Below are 25,437 nucleotides of genomic sequence, written 5' to 3'. Positions count from 1 at the left end.
GCTCCAGAAAAAATTCACGAACCCAGAAAACTCAAAATTAAAAAAAAAAAAAACTAGAAACTCAAAATTATAAGAAAAATTGAAAAAAAAAACAAAATCCCAGATATTTTTTTTTTAAAAAAAAAACCCAGAAAACTCAAAATTAAAAAAAACCCCAAAATACACATGCATGTACTCAGAAAAATTGATTAATTAAACCCAGAAAAAACGAGAAAAATCGAATTAAAATACAAAACCGATTAAATTCGGATAATATACCTAGAAAAATTGAGAAAACTCGAATTAAAATCCAATAATTGATTAAATAAACCCAGAAAAATCGATTTAAATCCAAAATCAAACCCAAATTTAAATATAACAAAATCTTCAATAATCGATTAAATAAACCCAACAAAATCGATTTAAACCCTAACCTCAAATGATTATACCAAGAAATTGTTGTTAATGTTGATGTCGGTGGGCATTGTAGCGGTGGTCGACCTTTGTGGTGGTGGTGGCGGCTTTGCGGCAGTGGTGATGTGGTGGTGGTGGGCTTTGTGGCGGTGGTCGAATTTGTGGTGGTGAAGATCGAAGAGAGAGAGGAGATCGAAGAAGCTAGAAAGAGGAGACGAAAGAAGATCAAAGAAGCTAGCTTAGGGAGAGGAGATCGAATAAGGGAGATGAGAGGAGGATCGAATAAGGGAGATGAGAGGAGAGAGAAGGGAGAGAGGAGAGATGAGAGAGAAGGAGAGAGGAGAAAAATGGAATAGAAGGAGGCGGATTGAGAAGATATTAGGGTTATGTGTGTATGTGACGATCCAGTTTTTTTTTTTTTTTTTTTTACATCTTTTGCCACCGGTTCAAAACTGAACCAGTGCCATATGTCTAGCCCGGTTTAAAGCTGCTTCAACCTTAGCCTTTTAGCCACCGGTTTGCCTTGAACCGGTGGCAATACAGGGGTGCCCTTTGCAGTTTTTCTACTAGTAATACCTATGCCTCTAAGCGCATCTTGCAAAGTTAATGCATAAATACTTACAAGTTAAATTAATAAACAATCCTCATACTTGAATCAAAACCAACTGTCACATCAAACACTAATCACAATTACTACCATACAATTTCAACCAATCCACAAGTTCCTAACATGATTCTAAGTTTTCCAAGTCCTTAAACATGCTCCTAAAGTCAAGGTTTTTGTAACTTGTACGTACCTTGAATAAACGAATTGGTATGGCACTTTACTATCTAGAAATCACTTTCAATAAACTCCTCTCCTAAACCAAATAATAACATCTCAATCAATACCCAATCAATCAAATTTACAGCAATACTAACTTACTTTAAAACCTTCAAAATCTAAATCAAACAACACTTTAAAACCTTCCCTTTAGTTAAAATTAAAGGTTTATATATAGTTCTTTAAATTTTCTTCATAAAAACCTTAAAATACACTCTTATACATGAAATTACAGCAAGTTTAAAGTTTAATAAAAATCTAAAAATTATGTAAAAACCCCTAATAATCTCCCTTTTTAATAGGTGATTAAACCCTCTTTATAAAACATCAAAAGTAGTACTTAGAAACTATTTCCAGCACTTAAAACTTCAATAAAAACATATTATATTTATGCTTAATTAACTTTAAACATAATTAATTTTATTAATCAAACTCAAGGATAATATTTTAAGTATAAAAAAACTTCGTTAAAATTAAAAACTGCCCGAAAATCATATTTAAAGGCTGAATTTGGCCACAAAAGGGTGGTGCTCACTACAAAAGGTAGTGAGTCTTTCTTAAAACATTGTTTCCACATGAAAAACACTACTTTTTTTTTTCAAAATCGGATGAGTTCAGAACCTGATCGGGATTAAAACGGGATTAATATTAATGAACGGAAATCTTAAAATTAAAACACGAATTTAAGTGTTCAAAATAATCTGGAATTAAGTTAAACTAATTAGTAGTTATAATGACCAAAATTTCAAAACATCATTACTATAAAAGCCCTAAATCAATTGTTCATAAAAACCCTAAAATCATGATTTTCAATAATTAAAAACCCTAGGTTATAAAATTTACAAAATCTGAAAATTATGACCATTTATAAAATCTAAAATTATAAAGTTTAATCATCAAAATACAATTTGATACTAATTAAATTAATTTCAAACAATAAAATCAAAACTCATAAATCAATAATTATAATTATACAAATTAATAAAACAAAGGACAAAATAAGACTAACCTTTTTGTGTGGGAAAATTTTGGGGATTAATGGGGTATTTATAGGAGAGAACGTTGTAGGGTAAATAGAAAGATTGGCCTCATAAAATTAATGGGTCAAATGAATGAAATGGACTAAGCTTTAGTTGTATTGAAATAAATTATAGAATGAAGGTTCATAAAATAATTTGTACCAAAATAATTTTTGACCCAAATTAATAATTTGAATATTTTGAAATTAAATTATGGAAAAATACAAAACAATATTATAAATAAAATTAAATTTCATTTATAACATATTTAAAAATATGGGGGATTACATATATACAAGGAGTACCATTAATAAATCATATCACACATAATAATACGAAATATAATACAAACATCTCTAAAATTTAGTGTGATTACCTTTCGACGAATTAAAATCGCATTGAACAAACCGAGCTACATACGTTGTGTAAATTGCAACCTTCATTACACAAATATATTGTGGAGCTTTAATTTCCTATTAGACCCACAATATAATCATCATATAAATTAAACCAATGAACATATGATAGATATTGGAATATGAAACAAAAACTTAACGGAAGAAACAAATTAACTTTGTTTTACAAATCTAAAGCATCGGCAAAAGGAAAACGACTTCTTCAAAAGTTTTTTAAAATATAAAATATCTTTTGAGGGTTAAGAATATTTATAGGGTTTAAAATAGTTTATAATTGTAGAATCATATCCAAAAAAAAAAAAGGGTTTTAAACGTTCCGTACTCTAAATTAAAAATATGAGATTAGAAAAGTTATATAATAAATAAAAATAAACTATATTTTTATAAAATATATTATATAAAATCATAAAATATTCGGGCGGCGGAGGTGCGTGCTGCCTTGAGGAGAGAGAAAGAGGAGGAGTGAGAAGGGAAAGTGAGAGATTAAAAAAAAGAAAATTAACTTGTTTTACCGATTATAGGTTAAATGGATCTGTTGAAGAAGGTGGGGTATAAAGGTTGGATTTTTATGAGATTAATGGAATGTTAGATTTTTAAGAGAAGACTGAGCAAAGTTGGATTTTTAGTTTCCATTTATCCTTTTTTTTTAATTATTAAATATCCATAATTCAAGTTTAATTAAGAGTTAATTAGATTGTTTAATGAATTTATTAGAAAAAAAATTGACCGGTTTATTAAGGTTGCAGGTAAAATATCTTGTTTAAAACGGATACCTTCAAAAGGTTGTATTATTAAAAATAATCAAAAGGTTGACTTATTTTTTACGAGCTCAAACGTTATATTATTTTTGACAATTTTTCCTTAATAGAATCGATTTATTTTCTCCAGCTAACGTAGACAGTATAATGGGAATTAATAAAAGAATGACCTTAATTTGGGGATTGCGCGTTTTCCTAGCATTATTTGTGGAAAGAGCTAAATAAGCATTTTTTTGTCGTTTATCACGATTAGAGGTGTCAATTTGGATGATCGGATTGAGTTCAGTCGAATCAGATTAATTTTTAAAATTGAGTCATGCTAAATTATTATAACCACGGGAGTCGAAATCTTGTTTTTTGGATCGATATTGAGTTGGGTCGAGTCGAGTATTGTTAGACACCTGGACGTAGGGGTGTTCAAATCCGGGTACCCGGATCTTCGGGTAGTTAAAAACTCGGCCCATGTCCCGACCCGAAAAGATCGGGTACCCGGGTTTCGGGTACCCGATTTTCTCGGGTCGGGTCACAGGGTACCCGATTATATTGTTTAATAAAAAAAGTACCCTTTTCTTCCATTTTCTAAAAATCACAAGCTAATTATAAATTACTCCAGTAATTATAATCACATAAAAAGCCAAAAAATCAACCACAATCAAAATCAAGTATGAATCTCAAACTTTTACACCTTCATGAATTACAAAACCACAATTAATTAATATATAAAAAACTAATAAAATCAACTCAAATTGATAATTATAATAATAATTGTCCAACTGAACCCAAAATAAATAATTGAAATATTTTTTGGGCTGTAGAGGTACAGATCAGATCTGTTGAACATCAAGCGAGTGGCTGCCGGAAATTTATATCTAACTTACTCGTGATTTACTTTCTCTGATCTCTATTTCAAGCATGATAATTTTTCCTCCTTCGTTCAAAGGAAACGATTCATGCGCCTCATCGTGGAGAAGATGGTGGTCGCACCTTGCAGAGTAGTTGTTGCCGTCGTCGAGCCGTGAGATACTGATGGTTTGAGAAGAAGCTAAGGGTGAGGCTGCCGTGAGATAGTGAGAACTGAGGAGTGAGGAAAAATGAAAGAGAGAGAAAGTTGAACCAAAGAAAGGAAGAGGAGATGGTAGGTGGCTGCAAATGCAATCAGTAAACCCTATTTTAGTTTTAGAAAAAGGTTATATTCACTATGTATAGTACTAGTATTGAATTTCAGAAAGTATAAAAAAAAATAGATGCGGGTCAGGCGGGTACCCGTATAACTGGAATTCCGGCCCATGTCCCGAATGGTGACCCGAGGAATTAACCGGGTCGGGTACCCGACCCGAAATATTGGGAAGATTTTATGTAAATACCCATCGGGTATCAACCGGGTAGTGGGTAGTCGGGTTGGGACAAATGGGTCGGGTTTTTTTGAACACCCCTACCTGGACGTGATAACCTTGTAATTTCCCAATTGATTGGGAGTACAAATAAAATTGATTTTCAATTCCATTTCTCATAGTAGTGAATTGTAGAACTTCCGATAACTCAACGGAAAACCGATTCTATTAGTGGGGGCTGGGGGCAACACAACTCAAATACAACACCCATTTACTTTTTTCAATCTCAAGTTTCATCAAAAGCAAAAATCTCATATAAATTGTAATAAAGGACTAGTTTTATTTGCAGAATCTTCATTTCTCTTGAATTGGGTGTTTGTTTTTGTTTTGAAGAAGAGAGAGAAAGTTGATGGATGATACAATGGTGCAGCGAGTTTTTGAAGAAGGAGGCAGAGATTATATTCAGCAACCTTCTACTTCTTCCTTTTCTTCCATTCTTCAATCTCTTCCTCTTCATGTGGTACGACTCTTTTCTTCGATTGTATAAAAATCATATTTTTATTTAGTTTGATCATTTTTTTTTGGTTTATTTCAATGTTGATCAATATTTTCAGGATGGGTTTAATTGTTCTCCTTTGATTATTTGTATTTCTGTTTTGTGCATTAAATATAGAATTTTGGGTATTAATTTGTGGATTTTCCTAATTTCTGGGTATAATTAAATGTGGGATTATGGATATTAACTACTTAGGGTGAATAAATAGTTTCTCTTCGATTATATACTGTGGAATTGTTTATCTAAGAAGTTTAGAATTCTAGGTATTACGTAGTATATTTTATATTTAATGAGTAGTTTTTAATTTATTATTATATGAAATTTGTTTGTTTTTAGCCATATTCGAATTCTTAGAACTTGTTACGGAGTAGTTAGATTTAATTTTCAATTTGGATGATTATTGTGGTTATAACTGGTTTCCCATACTTAATGTATGATCATCTGCTGTTAGTTTAATTTGTTGGTCTTTGAATAATGACAGTCTTTTGATCATGGATGTTATTTGCTAATAAAATCAATTCAAGAACTTCGCGAGAAGCGAAAAGGTCTTGTGACTGTGGGAATTGGCGGTCCTAATGGCTCGGGCAAAACTAGGTGTGTTCATCTTCATCACTATGTTTATGGACATTTTTTAATTTAGAACTTTTGATTGAGAATTTGAGATGTGCTCATCACTATGTCTTGTGTACCCTCGTGAGTCGTGAGTCTCGTGACTGCAATTATTTCATGGAGATTGAATCCTTGATTAATTAAGTCTTTGATTATAGGTTTTAGGGGACATAGGATGTTTACTAAGATGTTTCATCAACTAAATGTCAGTTTTTATGATTATTTTTTCTAAATTAATAGTGTTGTAACGTGTGCTGGTTTATGAAGCTTGGCAGAAAAGGTGACATCTGTGATTGGTTGTACTGTTATATTGATGGAGAACTATCGGAAGGGAGCTGAAGAATCAAATGATTTGGATTCTATAGACTTTGAAGCTTTAGTTAGTAATATGGAGGTTTGTATTTAGCTTGTTATTATTTGCTGGGGAGGAAGCTTGATTATGCACATTTCTTTGAATTTGAATCTCTCAATTAATCATGAAGTGTCAGAACCTCTTTCGAAGGACCTTATATGTAATAGAATAATAATGTTGTTCATGTAGTATGGTTTGGCTTTGGTATGAATCTGATCTGTCATAAATGTCCTTTCTTTTTGATGTTTGATAATCTTCTGATCTTCTTCACTAATTTTCTTACAAATAAGGTTCCTTTGCTAGGGATTTCACTACTTTAGGGTTTTATACACTTTAAATTAATTGTATTGAGGAAATTGAAGTTAGTTCTAAGGTCATCAAACCCTTATTTGGTTAAGAGCTTTTTGGTGAGCTTTAAGCTTGTTGAGGCCAATAGAGGTTTGACCATTATGAAAAAGCTAATTTGTGTGGTTGGTAAAATGAAAGAGCATATGAGCTTTTTCATTAGCTTGTGTTGTACATTTAGTTTTTTTGTTATTACATACATTAAATTAGCTTACTATTAATAATTATATATCAAACACTTTTACACAACCAACTATATATAAATAGCTAGTCGAACAAATTAATATAACCAGTTGTATCAATCGGCTGGCAAATTACCAAATAGGGCTTAAATCAATATTTTTGTAGGGTTTTTGTATGAAGCAATGATTGATTAATCCTTAGGTCCTCAAAAAGAACCACTATATTAGGTTAGTTTTTTGTTTTTGTTTTTGTTTGCTTGTTTGTTTGTTTTTTTGTTTTGTTTTGTTTTGTTTTTTTTTTTTTTTTTTTTTTTTAAATGAGGAAGAAATGAAGCTGTGGTATGTCCTTTGTAGGTTTGTTGACTTGATACTTCCACAACTTTGGTATTTTTGTTAAGCAAAAGTTTTTTTCATTTAGAGTTCTTGTTAGTGTGGGTCATTGGTATCGACATAGGATAAAGAATTATAATTATTGATTTGTTGTACGTTATTATGTGAATGATTTTCTCTTTAGTTTATCCATTTGACATTAGTTTTTCCCCTCTTAGCCGAGAAGCCTTCATATGCCTTTTATCTAGTTGTAATTATTTAGGGCTCTTGATTGCCTATACTTTCAGCTTCTGATACATTCACTGTGCTTTGCTTGATATGGACATATCATTTGTTGAAGTAGCTTATATTGAAGCTAATCATGTAAATTTGTATATTGAAGCCTGCTTCTCTTTTTGGAATAGGACTTAATGAAAGGTAAAGATACTGCAGTACCAGTATTTGATTTCCAAGAAAAGAGACGTGTTGGGTCAACAATCATAAGGGGGACTTCATCTGGAGTGGTGGGTTTATATTTTCTACTCCTATTTTCATTCTTGAGCCACTTGCATTAGGCTCTTGTTTCTAGAGGAGTTAGTTTGTGTTTTAAAAAAGTGGATAAAGTAAAAGTGAGGTTGTAAAAGGTTTTTATTTGATGGTGTAAGAGGGGTCAGCTGATAAAAGGTGTTTGTCAAATATAGAATAAAATAGAAGTGGGTAGAATTCATAGAACGAAAGAGAAACCTCAAAACAAAAAGTTGGTAGAACCAAAAAGAAAAAAAAAAGAGAGAGAGAGATAATTTATTTTACAATGAAAATTGTCAAAATATTTTGCCCAACATTTTATGTTTCATGTTTGCAGGTAATTGTTGATGGTACATATGCCTTGCATGCAAAATTGCGGTCATTGCTGGACATTCGGGTTGCAGTGGTAATTAGTCTTCCTTTCATTTGTATTCTATGTTTTTTTTTTTTTTTTTTTTTTCCTTTTAGAAATTTTTTCTTACCAAGACCTTAAGGTTCTTTTATCTAATTTTTTGTAAATTTTTTGTTACTGTTCTAATTGTTGGTGTTGATGTTTGTGAGAATTTGAAATTGCATCTCTTACATCTTCTCTGTTTTATTTTTGTTTCAACAGTTTTGTATAAAATTACATGCCTGGCCATTGCACTTTTTTTTTGAAGCAGGTTGGTGGTGTTCATTTTAGTCTTCTGTCTAAGGTTCGATATGATATTGGAGATTCTTGCTCCCTGGATAATCTCATTGACAGCATATTTCCATTGTTTAGAAAGCACATTGAGCCAGACCTTCATCACGCACAGGTTCCCTATGAATGATGTATTAATTTGGCTTTTAAGTGTTGCCACATATATTCTTATATAATCTTTATTGTACGAGATGCTTTATGCAGATCAGAATTAACAACAGCTTTGTTTCATCTTTTAGAGAGGCAATCTACAAGTTGAAATGTAAAAGCAAGGTTTGTTTTTGGTGGCCATCTGAGATATCTTGTGTTATGCTACATACTATATATCATAATATTATATGACTGAAGTTGTCAAAATGAGCTTCTTTTACTGTTTAAAGATGATTAAATAGCCAAGGGTGGACCTATATAGATGATACAGATGATACCATACTACCATTATTGTGACATTAGATTAACCCCAAATTTATCTATGTTAATAGTATAATATATTGATACATAAATAAAAGCTACTAGGCAAATGCATCTTCTATTTATGCCAAGCTCTATTTATGTGAATAGGAAGACTTGTAGTGTGTCCTATGTTACTCGGACACTTTCATTTACCTCACGTGTCCGTGTCCGACACTTGGACACTTCATTTTTAACTAAAAACCAAACCTTTTTCAAGAAAATGGGCGAGTCTGATACTTGGACACCTGTGTCTAATTTGACACTTCATCCGAGTCCAAGTAACATAGAGTGTGTCTTTGTTTCTTGGCCCGTGTGTTTCGCATCATTCTTTGTGTCTTTTGGCATCGGATTCCTATAGTACCGACAAGGGCACAAGTCGGATGTGAAAAGGTCTTATGAGCACCAATCAACAAAAGCGAATGTTGAGTTAGAAGCACTCTTGCCTATTGGCAACACGAGTGAAGTCAACAATATGACAACTATTATGTATTTGGGGACTTGTAGGATTTATAGTTGAATGATTTTTAAATGGAGAGCGGGCACGGTAGTGTTATGTGACCACAACATTCCTTTATAGTTGAAGGGGAATTATGTAGGACTGCCATAAGACTCTATGGTACAGAAAGTTGGGCTTTTAAGAAGGAGCACATTTAAAAGATGGAAGTTACGGAAATGCGTAAGTTTTTCACAAGAAAGTGGGTGTCGCAGGCATTGTAGACAAATTAAGAGAATCATTTTCGTTGGTTCGGTCATGTAAGACGAAGTCCCCAAGGTGTACCGGTACGAAGAGTAGGATCATGGAGAGGTTAAACGAAGTAGAGGGAAATAGAAAATGACTTGGTTGGAAGGAGTTAGGAGGGATATGAAGCATATGGATTTGCATAAGAATGAGATATTTGATCGTAAGGGATGAAGGAGGAAGATTTTTTGTGGATGAATATACAAAATAATCACTTTTGGTTCATGTAGCTGACCCACTAATGAGATTAAGGCTTTGATTGATTGATTGAAACAAATATAAAGCATACAACATTGCACAAGTAATAAAGCAAGAGACAGCAATTGAAAGAGGAAGTTCAAGACGATAGAAGAAATACAGGTTTTGGATTTGGCTTGTCCACAAGTCATGAATGATTTTCTGGTACCACACTATCACAATCAATTACATTATACTAAAGGCGAAACTTGGAGGGACACTTGGCAACATAATAAAAAAAAGTTTTCCCTCCAAAATTACTTACTAAATAAAACTTATTTTCACATAAAAATAAGCTTTGTATTTAAATTATGACTATTACTTTGTACAAAATCTAAAGTAAACTTCCTTAAATGTCAAACTGTCCATTATTATAACTATTAGATGTTCAATTATTTTCTTTCACATATATTTCATACTTTCTAATACTAAGTCTATACATAATATTCATATCAATTTATTTATTTATTTATTTTTTTTTTAGTGAAATTTATTGTCATTATAATTATTTAAAAACCGTGCATAGCACGGGGTTTAATTTAGTATATGATTATAGCTAAGGACTCATGGGAACAACAAATGTTTGATCCTTTTGTGCCTTTTAGTATTCTTGTGTTCTTGTAAGACTCATACCGATGTTCTTTGCCGCTAAGTTCTGCATGCGCAGTGTAATTTGTTGGAAGAACATTAAACTTTTGCCTGGTGTTTGTGGGGTGGATATATACTGGGTTTGTTCCATAGGTTTTGGTCATGAAGTGGAGGATAGGTTTTTTGGTGGACTGGATAGCATGTTTTCTTTCTGCAGGCAGGTGGTGTTTTTGGATGAATGATGACACTGAAGGCCAGAATTTGTGAGCACCTGGAAAGGACTATTTCTAAGGCTTCTTATTCAAAGTTAACAACTTCCAGGCTGTTTTGAAGGGAGCTTTTTTCATAAACTTGGTTTTCATGTTATAATTTCCTCGTTCGGGATTGTATTTCCTTTTCATATCATGTAATACGTTGAAGACAGCTAATTAGTCCACATGTTGATACCCGTTTCTGCTTTGATTTTTTAACTTTTCCATAGGAAGATGTACCTGGTATAGGTTTTTTTTGCTTTTGTTATGAAGATGTGCCCATTCTTGACTTGCATTTTAGACCATCTTAACCTCATGCTTTCCTTGGAAAAAACTGACAAAACATATACTACCTCCGTTAATTGTTATCTACAACTTTGGGGTATTATTTGAGAGATATAAAATATTCCAAAGTTGCAGATAACAATTAACGGAGGTAGTATATATATATATAGGGATCCAGTAAGAACCCCTCCTTATATAAGAATCCTTTCTTATGTAGGAACACCTTATGTTCTAAACTATTTCCTATGTTCTAAATTTTTTTCTACCTATGTTCTAAAGTTTTTTCAATATCCTACTGTAATTTTTTTTCTACTTATATATTCCAAATTATTTCCTATATTCTAAATTTTGTTTTAGTTTATGTACTAAATTTGTTCAAATGTTCTATGTGATTTTTTCAACTTATGTTCTAAATTTTTTCCTATGTTCTAAATTGTTTTTTTAGCTTATGTTCCTGTTTCTTTTATCACGCTTGTCAATGCAAAACTTTAACAGTCAATAACTTTCATTCTCCATAATTAAAAAATATAAAAGTTATATATTATGATAGTACTTATTGAGACGAATTCAAAATGATCCAACATATGTTTTTCCTTACATATTATTCACAAAACACGGTCAAAGGAGGGGTGGTGAATTGTGTAAAAGTCAAAGCGGGTCAAGTAAAAAGAACGAAGGAAGTAAATTTATTTCCTATGCTATAAATTATTTTTTCAACTTATGTTCTAAATTATTTTTCATATGTTCTAAATTTTTGTTTGTTTATGTTCTAAAGTTTTGCTATCTTCAATTTTTTTTTAATTTTTTCTATTTATGTTCTAAATTTTTTCTTTTTATGTTCTAAATTTTTTCCGATGTTCTAAATTTTTTTTCTTTGTTCTAAATATGAACTCCTCAAAATTACAAAATTGCCATTACTAAAGGATCATTTTAGATGGATAGATCAAAACTTATAAAGGGCTGAGATTGGTTCTTATATAAGAATGAGTTCTTATATAGAGGAGGGTTCTTACATGAACATTCCTCTCTTTCTCTCTCTCTCTCTCTCTCTCTATAAGAACCAATCTCAGCCCTTTATAAGAACCAATCTCAGCCCTTTATATAAAAACCACCAAATATTTTTTAAAACATCAGAACTTCTTACCTACTTGGCTCTGAAGTGAAATGTGATGTCATGTAGGGCCCACGAACTACCTTCTCACCTTATTTCCCTCTTTTCTTTCTTTCTCTCTCAATTTCTCATTCCCCTATATTGTACTCCTCTCAAAATCGGAACTACCTTCTCACCTTATTTCCCTCCTTTCTTTCTTTCTCTCTCAATTTCTCATTCCCCTATATTGTACTCCTCTCAAAATCGGGGAAAAACATCAAATTAAATTACATATTCATGTTAATTATTTCACGAATTGAAGTTTTTCCCCAATTTTGAGAGGAGTACAATACATGGGAATGAGAAATCTAGTGAGAAGGAAAGAAAGGGAGGGAAAAGGTAGTTAGTGGGCCCCAAATGACATCACATTTGAGTTGAGAGTCAAGTAGGTGGGAAATTTTGATGTTTTAAAAAATAGTTGGTGGTAAAATTCAAAAAAAAAAAAAAAAAACTGCAGGTGGTAATTACTAAAATAGCAACAATTGTAGGTGGTAATCGTCAAATTTTCCTATATATATATATATATGTGTGTGTGTGTGTGTGGGTGTGGGTGTGGGTGTGGGTGTGGGTGTGTGTGCGTGTGTAAATGTATATTTATTTTATATGTTTATTTATTTAATTGTTTTTGATATTAGTGCCCCTTTTACAGTCACCAAATGGACATTCTGATTACACGCTGAGTGGGCAGGAGGCGCAAACAGATAAGTAAGTGCTGAGGTTGCTGTGTTTTTAGTTGTTGTGCTATTTATAACACGTATAATTTCAGTAGGTTTGAAACATCCGAAAGTTTTCTATATCACGGAGGGAGTGTTAACTAAGCTCTTGTTTCTATGGTCATTCAGATTGACCCTTTTCAGTTGATAAACATGTCTATTTGTGATGGCCATTATTTATGATTTTATGCCTTAAAAATGTGGCATTGTAAAATATATATTGAACACTAAATGATCATGTTTAGACACTTGTGTAGTTTGGCAACAAGACTAGAAAAAATTCGGTGCTATATCATTTTCTGGGGTTGGTACATGGCTAATGTTTGTGCAGAACTGCATCTATTGTCTATACATGGCTAATTTTTGTGCAGAACTGCATCATGTCTTAGAATTCAAGTCACTGTATACATATACCTTGATTTGATTTAGTCAACCTGTGACTGTTTTGTTTTCTTTTAGTTTTATTGAGATGTACCTTCGGCCCCCTTCAGCAAACGAAGAAGCTCGGATAAATGATTGGATCAAAGTGCGTCAATCTGGAATCCGTTATTACCTTTCACTTGGTGATCAGAGGATTGTTGATAAACATTTTATCATCCGGCCTAAGGCAGAATTTGAGGTAAGTTATGGGGCTCTTATCAATGAACGTATCAAGCATAGCATTATAAATACATGAGCAATTTCAGACTAATTTAGATGCCTACTAGCACATGTGATCTACATGAATTATGTCCTTAATAATTAAGGTTAACAACTTTTGTTATCACAGGTGATATCCCTACAAATATTATGCTTTGAGGGCCTGCCTTTCTCATATTTCCTTATGATATCATGCGAATACTGTTTACTTCAGGAGTAATTGTATTTATGTTTCCAATTTTTATCTTAATATTGTAAAAATTGAGTGGCCAATTTGGTTGAACTCAAGGCTATATTAGGATTATGAAAAATTGTCCTATATGACACCTACTAACATGTATCAAAGTGGTGTTTCTTTGTAATCCTGTGAGGGTTCATTTTCATGCTATTACAAGAATTGTAACTTGGAATTTCTTTGTAATCCAGTTATTACTTATTGTGTAAAATAACCCCATGTGATCTACGTCAAGTATGTTCTTACCTTTCAGCAATTGGTCCCTAAAAATGTGACTATTGTTTATAGAAATTAAATCATAAAGAATCATGCTTATTTCTGATTGTAATCCCCTGTATCATGTGAAAGCAGGTCGGGAAGATGACACTTGGTGGTTTGCTTCAACTAGGATATAATGTTGTCGTCAGCTATAAAAGGGCATCAATGACTTTCAACTTTGGAGAGGTTTCACTGGCTTTTGAAACTATCGACTCTCTTGGTGAAACATTCATGGTGGTGAGGGGTAGTAATCGAAAGGTAGCCATGGATTCCCATTTTAACCCATATCTATATATGTTATCATCTTTTTTTGTTTGTTAGTTGATCTTTATCTGATATGCTTGATGGTTCCCAGCCAAACCTAATTTTTTCCCTTGATGAAATTTTGTCAACATATTATCACGAGCTGTTTATAAGAAGATGCCCTATTGCTAAAATTATTAGAAGTTTGCTCATCTCTTTTACCTATTGAAGCATTTTAAATGCTATTATTTTAAATCTTCCAATATCAAAATTAAAGACCTGGGAACTTATGTTAGTAGAATCCCAAATTTGGATTAGGACTTGGCCTTGTTTATTTTTTTATTTTTTTTGTTTATACTTTTTTTTGGATATAAGATAATTTTTTGCAGTAACTTTCAAAATCTTATCAATTTTTCTATATTTATTTTGAAAAATTGGCTTAAAATAAATGTTGTTGAATGTTTAGCTCTTTTGATTGGACTGAATTGGAGAATTTTAAAGGCCAACTAATTTTGTTTCATAAACATGTTATTGAAAAAGAGACCATTTGTTCAAGAAGTCAAATAGGCTATGAAAGCTCAACTGAATTACTGCTCTAGGCTACAACTAGATGGGATAATGACGTAAACTGTGAAAAGATAACTAAAATTAAACACATTGGGAAAGAAGGTAAGTTGCATCCTCTTTCTTAGAAATGTGAAGAATGTTTTACTCCATGTGATTTGGACCCATACCCCATGTCCGCACCTTTATATTCCCAGTGTTCTACTATTTTTATGCACACGTTAATATACTAGGTTATTGCATATGTGGCATACATTTTTTTGTGCCTCAACAGAATTGTTCTCCAGATAAAAGGGCCAGGAGATTACCTAACTGATCTTGCTTGATTTCCTTTCTCCAGACTGTTGGATCTGAAGCTTTGAGACTGGCTGTTTGCGGGCCTTGGATAATTAAATCATATTTAGAGCTAATCCTTGAGCAAAATGGTTAGCATCAAGTTGTTTATATTTTCAAAAGAAATTAATTTCTGTGCTAGGTCCATACATGTGTTTTATTTTAACATTTAACTTACAGGAGTACCACGTCTTAATACACCACCACCCTTAACTAGTACCTCGACGACACCTACTCTGGAAAGAGCAATGTCTACACCACGGCCTATTTGTGTTACTCCTAATTTTGTTAGTCAGCTTGAAGATCTGTCTCAACCATGGACTCGATCACCTACCAAATCCAAGATGGAACCTGTCTTAGCAACATGGCATTTTATCTCAACAGTTCCATCAAGTGCTGATGCTTCTGTTCTAGGTTTGTAATCTCTACCTGGAAATGGATTTTTTTTTTATCAAGCGATTTTTTCTTTTTTTTGTTTTACATTGTTTAGACTAGGTCCTTATTTGTCTATCTATAGCTTTCTCATGAAACAACTGCAGACACCTCTTCTTGCAGGGACAGTATGCAGCTTGCTCCAATGCCTGATTCATATGACTTTGATCGAGGGTTGCTACTTGCTGTTCAAGCTATACAGGTTAGAATCGAGGGAAAGTTTTTGCTGTTCTTATTCATGAAGTTTTATTACCTATTTTGACTCAAATAAGTAATGGTTTTGCCTTCGCTGTGATTCAGGCTCTGTTAGAGAATAAAGGACTTCCAATCATAGTTGGGATAGGTATATATGTGATCTCTCTTTCTTTATTTTACCCTGTCCCCTATATCTTTCCTCACCTGCCTTTATTCATGCTCTAATATCAACCCCAAACAAATATGGCTGCTCCACTTTTTTTGATGAGAAATTAATTTGTTTTATTAAATCATATAAATCTAACAAAAGAAACTTTAAATTATCTACAGATTATCCCAATTCCTCTGTATCTCTCCTAGAAATTATTGGGGAAAGCCCCAGCTACATTGCCCATAATAAAGCCAACATTCCCTATATTTCACATTATATTTTGTGGGATGGTAATTGCAATTCAACCATTTCTTTCCAGCCAAATGTACCAAAAGATTGCCAGCAATGCATCTTGCCATAGCAACTTCCTGTTTTCCCTGTCATAACCCATAAATTGAATCTGTATCCACTCTTAAATGTTTGAATATTACACCCAAGTTTCCTGGTTATGCACCACTAAGATACTTCTCCAATGCTAGCCAGCCTGCAACCCTTTTAACAATTTGAGTGTGGCTAAGACTGCAAATTGTCTTTGTAAAGTTGCCCTATAGGCCAATACTAAGCAGTGTTTGAATTACAGAGGTCAATCATGCTCCAACATTTTAATATAAAACAGAGTTTGATCTTTTAGGATACTATATAAGCTTACAGGAGGCACTGCCTTTTTTGAGGGTTTCGGGCATGCATGTGTATTGGGGGAGAGGGACTTGTGACAAAGTTGGAGCATGATTCTGCTTTGTTCAATCAGCAGACTAAGAGTTTTGAGAAGCAGTGGAAGGGGCCTCGGTGAGGCATGTGGAGAGAGCAACCTTGATGATGTACACATTTGTGTCAGGCTGTCAGCTGGTGCTCTGATGGCCTCAATTATAAGATATTTTATTTTTTTTTTCAATTCTATTTTATCCATAAGTTTTCTCTTATTCTGTTTGCTCTGCTTTTTCTTCTGTAGGTGGTCCTAGTGGCTCTGGAAAAACAAGTCTGGCTCACAAAATGGCCAACATAATAGGCTGTGAGGTTGTTTCCCTTGAGAGTTACTACAAGTTTGAGCATGTAAAGGACTATAAGTATGATGACTTCAGCTCACTTGATCATTCTTTGCTGTCAAAGGTGAGAATATATAACTTTTTTGTAACAAAATTGTTTTTGATGGTGGCTCATTTATACTATTTACCTCGCTATTTTGTAACTAGCATCTTTCTTCTATGGACTAAGGAATTTGGAGCTTTTCAAATTATTAATGCAGTTTGATGTTTTTTCTCATATATAGTATATTGTTCATTGTTTTCTTACATCTTTGTTATTGTTGTAGAACATTGATGACATACGGAAGAGTAGGAGAACAAAAATACCCATATTTGATTTGGAGAGTGGTTTTCGGAGTGGCTCTAGGGACCTAGAAGTTTCTGAAGACTGTGGAGTGGTAAGGTGCACTTTTTTTTTTTAAGGTGCACTTGTTTTTTCTTTTTTAAAATGAGCTGGTTAAACAATAAAAGCTTCAAATTGGAAACTGATCTCCAAGTTCCTTGTGTTTATTTCAAATGACGGTGGACTATTATTGTGAATTTATTTTAGAGTTAAGGACATTAGTGGTTGACTAGGATATCTTATTGTTTTGGTTATATTTTGTGGGTTTTCAACAATTTTGTACTTCAAACCTGGTAACCCATATCCTACTACAAATCCCCTACTGGGAATATCTTCCATGATGGAGGTATTGCTGGTCTGGGCAGATTTTACTTGCAAAAACGATTTGGTTACTCTCTTGCAAGTGTCGCTTTCTTTTAGTTTGACTAGTGTGTACATTCTAAAATTATTTTCTTAGTTGTTTTTATTCTGTAATGAACGCGATTTGGCTTCTTTTTTTTTTTTCCGCCCCCCCCACCCCCCCCCCCCCCTCTTTTTCTTTTAAATTGAGCATTTAAATTTAGCATTTAAATTGAGTAGTTGAAGAGAGTCATCACAACGTACTTGTTTACTTTATTATTGTTTAGGTATTTAGTGGGGGTTAAAATTAATGTCTGGTGCTTAAGGTGTTATATTATTGTGAGCTTAGTAGTTACTAGTTAGATATAAAGGGAGTTATCAGGTAATTGTTCTTTTTGATGTGTTAAAATAATTTTGTATATTTTCCTAATCTGATACTAGAGAAGATGATGGAAGTTTAAGTGGACTCAAACAAATTATTGGAAGAGTTTGGTGCTGTATAGTTAACATTTCTATGTGATTAATTGCCTGGGGTGTGCCAAAAATTGGCACGGCACGACACGGCCCGCCGGGAAGCAGGCACGGCACGAGCCACCCCAGGCACGGCCCGCGGTGGCTCGGCACGGCATGATGCTTACCTTTGGTGATTATCTTAAAGGAGAAGAGGATTCCATGTGGTGTGAGGTTGGTTAGGAGAAGAGGATTTATATTGTGGGATGGAATTTTGTTTTTAGGTATAAGGGTAATGATGGTCTGGATTTTGGATAATTTGGTGGCGAAAACATATCTTCAGTTGGGAAGTAATTGTGGCATTCTCCGCCCTAGTTTGGTTTCCTTTGACTTACAGGTGGTTAGGGTCTTAGGCTCTTCATTCTACTTTTCCTTGGTCAAGTACTCAGTGGATAATAAAGACTAAAGAGCACATTGTTTAAATTGAAAGGATTTTTGGTAGCAGTCTTTTAGTATCCTTTTTTCCCTCTGTCTATAGATTGTCCTTTACACATGATACTCATATATCTTTCTTTTGGTTGAGTAAAGGTGCCAATAATCGTTTAATCTTCATTTATCTTACTGAAATTTTGTGATCCTTTGATTATGCTCTGTTAGGTTCCTACGTAAGGAATGTATGGATGACTGATTCCTGGGTTCCTTTGGGGGTCTTTTTCCTGTATTTTCTTTTACTAACACTTGAAAAATCAACAAGTACTCAATCCTTCCATGTTACTGCTTCTATAGTTCTGATTGTAAGGTTAAGATTCCAAAGCGAGTGAAAGTATTTGTCTAGGTTGCTAGTTTGGGGAAGCTCAGTATGTAGTACTTTTTCCATCCCTTAAAGATTGCCCCTACATCAATATTTCTCTTTATTAAGAGTTGTATTGAGTGAGTAGGTAGTATTGTCTTGTAGCATGTGAGGTAAAAATATAGTAGAGAAAAACTGTGGGGATACATCAACAAAAAAAAGGAACTAAACTCAAAGGGGTAAATTAAAATGAAATTGGGGCAATCTTTAAGCACCAGAGGGGGTAATATGCAATTATGCAGGATGACATGTGCACTTTGTATTTTGTTATTTGGGTATTATTTGTCTTTGCTTTTTCGCTCAGTTTTGTTTCATTTGGCAAAGTTTATTTGATTTGGTTGGGATCTGGAGTCATTTGTGAGTTTAATATATGAGGTTTGAAAGGTGTAAGTGGCACGAGTTCTGTTGCAGGCTGCTTTTTTTTGGCCATTTTATGGATGTTTGTTTAGGGAGGCAGGTAGGATTTTTCTGTGTTCAGGAGTTGCGAGTCCTTTTTGGTTACTCTCTGGTAATGTGTGGTGTATTAAGCTTTCCTTCCATAGTTACATATCCAAAAATGATAATTTGCACAGTTGAAGTACTTTTTTTTTTTTTGCTTTGATTTGTAGTTTTAGTGGTATATTGCCTTGTGTGCTCAAAAAAATCTTTTGTGTGTTGCTTTTGTAGGTTATCTTTGAAGGGGTTTATGCTCTGCATCCTGATATTAGAAGGTCACTGGACTTGTGGATTGCTGTTGTAAGAATTACTCTCCACATTCTCTTGAATGTTGCTTGTTTGTTGGGCACAATGCTCAATGTATATAATGAGATTGGATAATTACAGGTGGGAGGTGTCCATTCACACCTAATTTCTAGAGTTCAAAGGGACAAGAGCAGAGTTGGTTGTGTTATGTCTCAAAATGAAGTAATGATGGCAGTGTTCCCCATGTTCCAGCAGCATATTGAACCTCATCTTGTTCATGCACATGTTGGTATTCTTTTATTTAGCTTCTTGAAAAAATGATATAGTTATATGCCCAAGTGATGCCTTGAATTGTCATATTTGTTGGTATATGAAAATTTGGTAAGATATTTTTGTTCACCTTAATAGAGTGGAATCGAATTTGCAAACTGTAATAAGGCTAAATTGTGATACAGCTTTCCACATTAGCTACAAGTAACATTAAGATTATTTCTTCTTTTTAATAATAGGTAGATCAGTAGCTGTGATAATCTCATTTTCTCATAGCGTCTCAGTATAAAATTTAAATTAGTAATGGGAACATTTTATGTATCAACATAAATAAACATATGAATGAAGTCAAATATTCTGTTTATTTATTTAGTCATATATTTATTAATACTAAGCTATGTATCTCATAAACAACTTGAGTTTCAGCAATGGGAGTGTTTCAAATTAAAAAATTTTCCAGCCATTATTACGTAAAGGTTGGGGTTTTGGTAACAGGGAATCCTCATCTTAGAAATTTCTGTGTTTTGTAGATGATGAGAATATCATTGTGGAATTGAGTAGAGCAAAGCGGTTAACAAACAACTATAATCAAATATAAATTGAGGGACGAAAAATTTATATTGATTGTATTAATAATCTTTAGTGATGAAAGTTTAGGCAATTAAAATTGTAAGCAATCATTTATGGGCTATAGTTAAGGGATGAATAAATTGGGAAAGATTTACCCATTGAAACTTAGAGTAATAGTCTAATAGTTTAGACTAGAATAACTGTAATCCTATTTAGTATAAATTTTGATTTGAAGTGAAAGATATAGAATATATACTTTAGCCCTTTCCTATATTTAGTTGACTTGGTAGCTTGGTGGTAGTGTGTAGTTATGATGTTTATGGATGCAAGGGGAGCAAGGATCCAACCTTGTACTATGCATATGTTTTTTCTAACATAAACTAAACTTTATTTAGGAGATTCCACAAAAAAATATACTTCCTCCGTTTTTTTATTATTGCACCATAAGGGTTGGGGTGGGGGCAAATATTTTGGTAGTGGAAAAAAGTAAGAGAGAGAAGGTAAAAATACAAAATTGCCCATGTGACATATAGATAAACTAAAAAGTAAGTGTAAAAAGTAAGGGTATGTTGGGTATTTGTAGTGTGAACACAAATAATTTTTTTCCTAAAAAGGAAATGGTGCAATATTTGTGAAACTTCCTAAAAAGGCAAGTGGTGCAATAATAAAAGAACGGAGGAAGTATATATTATAAATGTTAAAAAAAGATAAACTAAAGAGAGAGGAAAATGGAATATATGAAATGTGAACAAAATTTAAAGTCACTTTAATCAGAATTTTCAATTTTGTTGATATCCAAAATTAGAATAAGTTGCTATGACAATTTTATCAGAGTACAAATTTGGTGATAAAAACAGAAGATATGATAACACTTTTCTCATTTCTGTATGCAGCTCAAAATTCAAAATGACTTTGATCCTGTTTTATCCCCTGAAAGCTCATTATTTGTCTTGAAAAGTAACAAGCAAGTACGTACATATGATACTCTATTCCTAGAATTGATCTATATACAATTTTTTTTTTTTTTTCGTAATAGACTATCTCAATTTTTAAATAACAGGTTGCTTATCAAGATATATTGAAGATTCTTGACTCTATTAAGGTCTGCAGCTCTGTACAGAACTTTACTGACATATATTTTAGGCTTCCTGGAATACCTTCTAATGGCCACTTAACGGAAAGTGATTGTATACGAGTCAGAATGTGTGAGGGAAGATTTGCATTGCTGATACGAGAGGTTGATATCTACATCTCCATCTCCATCTCCATCTATCAACGTCTAATTAGTGTAGTTCTTCCTTCGGGCCTGTAATTTTCCTTCTTTATCTGTTTACAATGTTTCAGCCAATACGGGAAGGGAACTTTATTATCCAACCGAAAGTCGATTTTGATATCAGTAGTAGCACAGTGGTTGGGTTGCTTAACCTTGGGTAAGCTGTTCCATAATTCTGTAATAGCACTTCCAGTAATTTTGGTTTTTATTAATTTACTTGGTTTGACCTACATCTAGTCATCTACTCCATAAAAATCTGACTTGATGTAACTTATCAACTAGTCTATCATTATTACCTGTTGATAGATTGATATGGCCTATAATCACCTATGATGGATTTGAAAATTTGATTGCCTGATAAGCTGGCTTGACCAAATATTGTAGCTGCAAAGATCATCTAGTTACTGGTATTCCGCTGCTTCCAGCCTATCTTACTTTGAGATCTCTAAAGGTTGATTTTGACAGTAAGTAGATGGAGACATTGAATAAAGCTTCTTTCTGTTTGGCAATGTTTGGAATGTCTTAGATCAGTTGTGGGGAACAGGGAAGTAGTTTTGGGAGAGATTGGAGGAAAAGTGGACTAGTGGAGTTGTAGCTTCTTTCTGCTTCTTATTTTTTTTTTGGGGATTGTAGCGTTGAGCGATTATGATTTTAGATTGTTGTACAAACCATTGGCTGATCATTAAGTTTTCTAAGCTAGGGTGCTGTAGTTAAATTATTTATAATCTGCTGCCAGGTATCAAGCTGTAGCATACATTGAAGCTTCAGCTTACATATACCAAGATGGAAAGGTTAGACAGTACCTGAGTTCATAAATTTTTTTTATTATATGAATTTGGAATTTGAGCTTGTTGCTGGAATGAATATATTGAACTTTTTTATCTAACAGATATTAGGTTCCTGACATACTGCTATCATGCTATGTATGAAAAAAATAAGACGTTGGGATCATTTTCTATGGCTTGATATAACTTGTTAGATGGAATATTCTTACAACTTTTTCGCCCTTTTTTGCCCATTATAATAGTTGCTTAAACCATGCATAAAATGGTATCTTGCTGTTCCAAAGAGTGATGAAGTGAAAGGAAAGTGTTGAGATTAATCAGAAACAAAGGGATTAATGTTCATATGGTATTGAAAATTGCTTGAAACAATGTGTTTGTTAATAAAAATGCATTTTGAATAAAGCAATTCAAAAACTAATAATGATATGGAAAAATAATTTTAATGAAGGCCCACTAGAAATGTCTGGCTCATAGGTCTTTGGGTCTATTTTTTTGGTTGCCCCTTTTACGAGGCATTGCCATGGGGCCCTGTGGCGAAATTGTGCTGGATTATGCCAGGCTGCCAGCCTACTTGCTGGCATGACCCACTTCCATTGATTAGTATATGTTCTTGCCTTCAATTTTCCACGATAGCTATATATGTATACTTGATAGTTCCAAGCTGTTTTATTATCCGTAAAATTTGTGGTTTTCATTATAGAAAATTCCTCTTTGGATATCTTCTTTCAGATTCTTGTTGAAGTTGATAATCTGCAAGATGTGCCAAGTCCCTATATCCAAATTAAAGGAGTTGACAAAGAAGCTGTAGTGGCTGCAGGCTCAATGCTAGGGCTTGATGGTTCATACACCACTAAGGTTCTGACTTTGTACTTGTTGTTAACCCCTCCATGGTTTTCTAGTTGTAATATTTGTAGCTTTATAAACAGAATATTTTTCTGGCCTGCTATAAAAGCTAATATGAGTTATTGTTCCAGAGCTATTTGCAAATAATATTAGAGAGCTTACCAGCCCTAGCAATAGACTCCAGTGGAGTCCACACTCAACAATCTGCAAGACTACAGGAGCTTGTGGAAATCATTCAGTCTCAGGTATTTTGTTTGTTGACTGTTTGTTAATCTGCTTTATGTGATGAGTCTTGTTAAATGAAGAACAAATGGGATTGGCATGTTTCTCTGATTGCAAGTCTCTTTCTACTGGCTGGCATTGGCTATGGATAACGTGGTGGGTTAGTAATTAGTTTAATGGATTAACAAAAGGATTTGGTATTGTCATGTTTCTATGTCTCTGTACTTACAGATTTGGGGTGTGTGGTGCTTATTAGAAGCAACTTGGTGCTTGTAGTTGCCAATATGCTGTAGGGTCAATTCATCATTGGAACACTGATTAGTGTGATATGATAGAATGCATTTCTGTGGACATTATTTACAGTGCTGACTGCCTAATAGTTTGAACTTGATCTTATGATGATGAGATGAGTGCAATTGCAAGATATATTGTGCTCTGAACAAATTTCTTAGGTACTTTCTTTGTTGGGATTGGTCACATTGCTCTAACCCACATAATTTAGGATACAATTTATTAATTTATTTACTCCGAAAAAAAAAGAAAAAAAAAATCTTTATGAAACTGAGAACAATTGTTGGCAAAGTCAAATCTTAATATGGGTATTCTAGAACAGTCAACTACAAACCATTAATTTCCAAGGAAATGCCAGAGTTTTCCATACATCATAAAAGCTTTTAATGCTTGTCTGTTTTATGTCAAAATTCACCAAAAATAAAAACTTCTATGGATTTGGGGGTGGAGTTATTTGGTTTGCAAAATCAAAAGAAGTTACACTTACGAGAAAATTATACCTTTTACAAACAAAATGGATGAAGTTACTTGCCTGGGTCCCTTAGGTAAGGGAAATATACTATATGAAGTAAAACTTCGTATGCTCAACCAAACAAGCATTCCTATGAATTGAAACTGCTTGGGGAAAAAAATCTCCTAGGCAATACTCCATATCACTTTTCATGTTCAACCGAGGAAGTTGTTTGTATTACTATGTATTCTGGGAATAATAAGTTTCGGAGTGTGGATAAACCCCTATTTAGTAATTGCCAGCTTTCCTAATTCATAGTCAATGCCCTAGTCTCAATGTAAATGTTAACATTGTACCACCTAGCTTTGGCCTTGACAAATGCTTGAAACTTATTGAAGGGAAGTAGCTCAGCTTCAGAATCCTCTCCAGGCAGAGAAGGGGCAGCAATTGAAAATGCAATTGAAGAGCTGCAGTGCAGAATCAAGAGGCTTGAACGGTGGCAAACAATCAATACTGTATGGTTTTTTCTTTCACTAATTCTCATTCGAATTGGTTTTTATTGTACATATCAAACCAATATTTTATGCTATCTTTGGCAGGTACTATGGACTTTCTTGATGTCAGCCCTCATCGGTTATTCACTTTATCAAAGACGCCGTCGGTAGGTGGTTATATTATTACTTGAGCTAATTATTAAGACTTCAGTGAAAATTTTCCAAGGGATTTCCATCTGTCGTTTATACCCAAGACAGGATGCGAGTTCCTTTCTTGTATACAAATCTCAGAAAAGGTATATAAAATGGATATTGATGGTGATGAAACAGATGCTCCTTCATCTTATATCTATTCATTTTCCTTCATTTATCTCCAGCGGTCTAGGGTTGGCACAAGGTATTATGTGTTCTGTTGCCCACATGTATAGCTCTGATAAGTTTCGTTCATAAGTGAAGGTCAGGGAAAGGAAAGCAGAATCAATTGAATGTTACTTCAAAGCTTTCTAGTACATGAAATCGTTTTACCATAGATTTCAGATATATCGATTGTGAATAATTACAGAAAGATCACCCCTGATTGGCCTGGCATGCTATTAGATACAGATAAATCTGTTTCGCAACGTGTATCTCATTTTTGTTACCTATTCTGTGTTTCTGGTATATTTTAAAGTTATTATTATTATTTTTTTTCCTGAGCTTCTTGCACGTTGGTATGGTTTAAGAATGCAAATCAGGTTTTCATTTTAAAGCAAAAATAGCATCCTCACAGCCTCACTCATTCCTAATG

At 33.5% G+C, this 25,437-nt stretch overlaps 1 protein-coding gene across 4 annotated transcripts; it reads left to right on the top strand.

Annotated features, from left to right (window-relative positions):
- The first annotated feature begins 4,874 nt into the window (after nucleotides 1-4,874).
- On the top strand, nucleotides 4,875-25,345 carry LOC145556562 (uncharacterized). Of its 4 annotated transcripts, none has more exons than XM_081618220.1 (26): nucleotides 4,879-5,260; nucleotides 5,778-5,890; nucleotides 6,173-6,299; nucleotides 7,519-7,617; nucleotides 7,956-8,024; nucleotides 8,281-8,415; nucleotides 8,505-8,573; nucleotides 12,653-12,708; nucleotides 13,176-13,335; nucleotides 13,939-14,106; nucleotides 14,996-15,080; nucleotides 15,169-15,402; nucleotides 15,528-15,622; nucleotides 15,721-15,763; nucleotides 16,716-16,873; nucleotides 17,076-17,186; nucleotides 19,437-19,505; nucleotides 19,593-19,736; nucleotides 21,185-21,259; nucleotides 21,352-21,528; nucleotides 21,636-21,721; nucleotides 22,301-22,355; nucleotides 23,079-23,204; nucleotides 23,324-23,437; nucleotides 24,555-24,671; nucleotides 24,756-25,345. In XM_081618220.1, exons 1-26 carry the CDS (start codon nucleotides 5,150-5,152, stop codon nucleotides 24,819-24,821), a joined length of 2,862 nt encoding a protein of 953 aa, XP_081474346.1. In that variant the 5' UTR covers nucleotides 4,879-5,149; the 3' UTR covers nucleotides 24,822-25,345. The 4 variants fall into 4 exon arrangements, with proteins under 4 accessions (XP_081474366.1, XP_081474346.1, XP_081474357.1 ...); XM_081618231.1 differs by having other exon boundaries at nucleotides 4,880-5,260; nucleotides 6,181-6,299; XM_081618225.1 differs by having other exon boundaries at nucleotides 4,880-5,260; nucleotides 13,942-14,106.
- Nucleotides 25,346-25,437: the final 92 nt, after the last annotated feature.

The sequence above is a fragment of the Chenopodium album genome, chromosome 1 (genome assembly GCF_948465745.1).
Source record: "Chenopodium album chromosome 1, dcCheAlbu1.1, whole genome shotgun sequence".
In the NCBI taxonomy this organism is placed as follows: domain Eukaryota; kingdom Viridiplantae; phylum Streptophyta; class Magnoliopsida; order Caryophyllales; family Amaranthaceae; genus Chenopodium; species Chenopodium album.
This window is presented reverse-complemented; position numbering and strand designations above follow the sequence as displayed.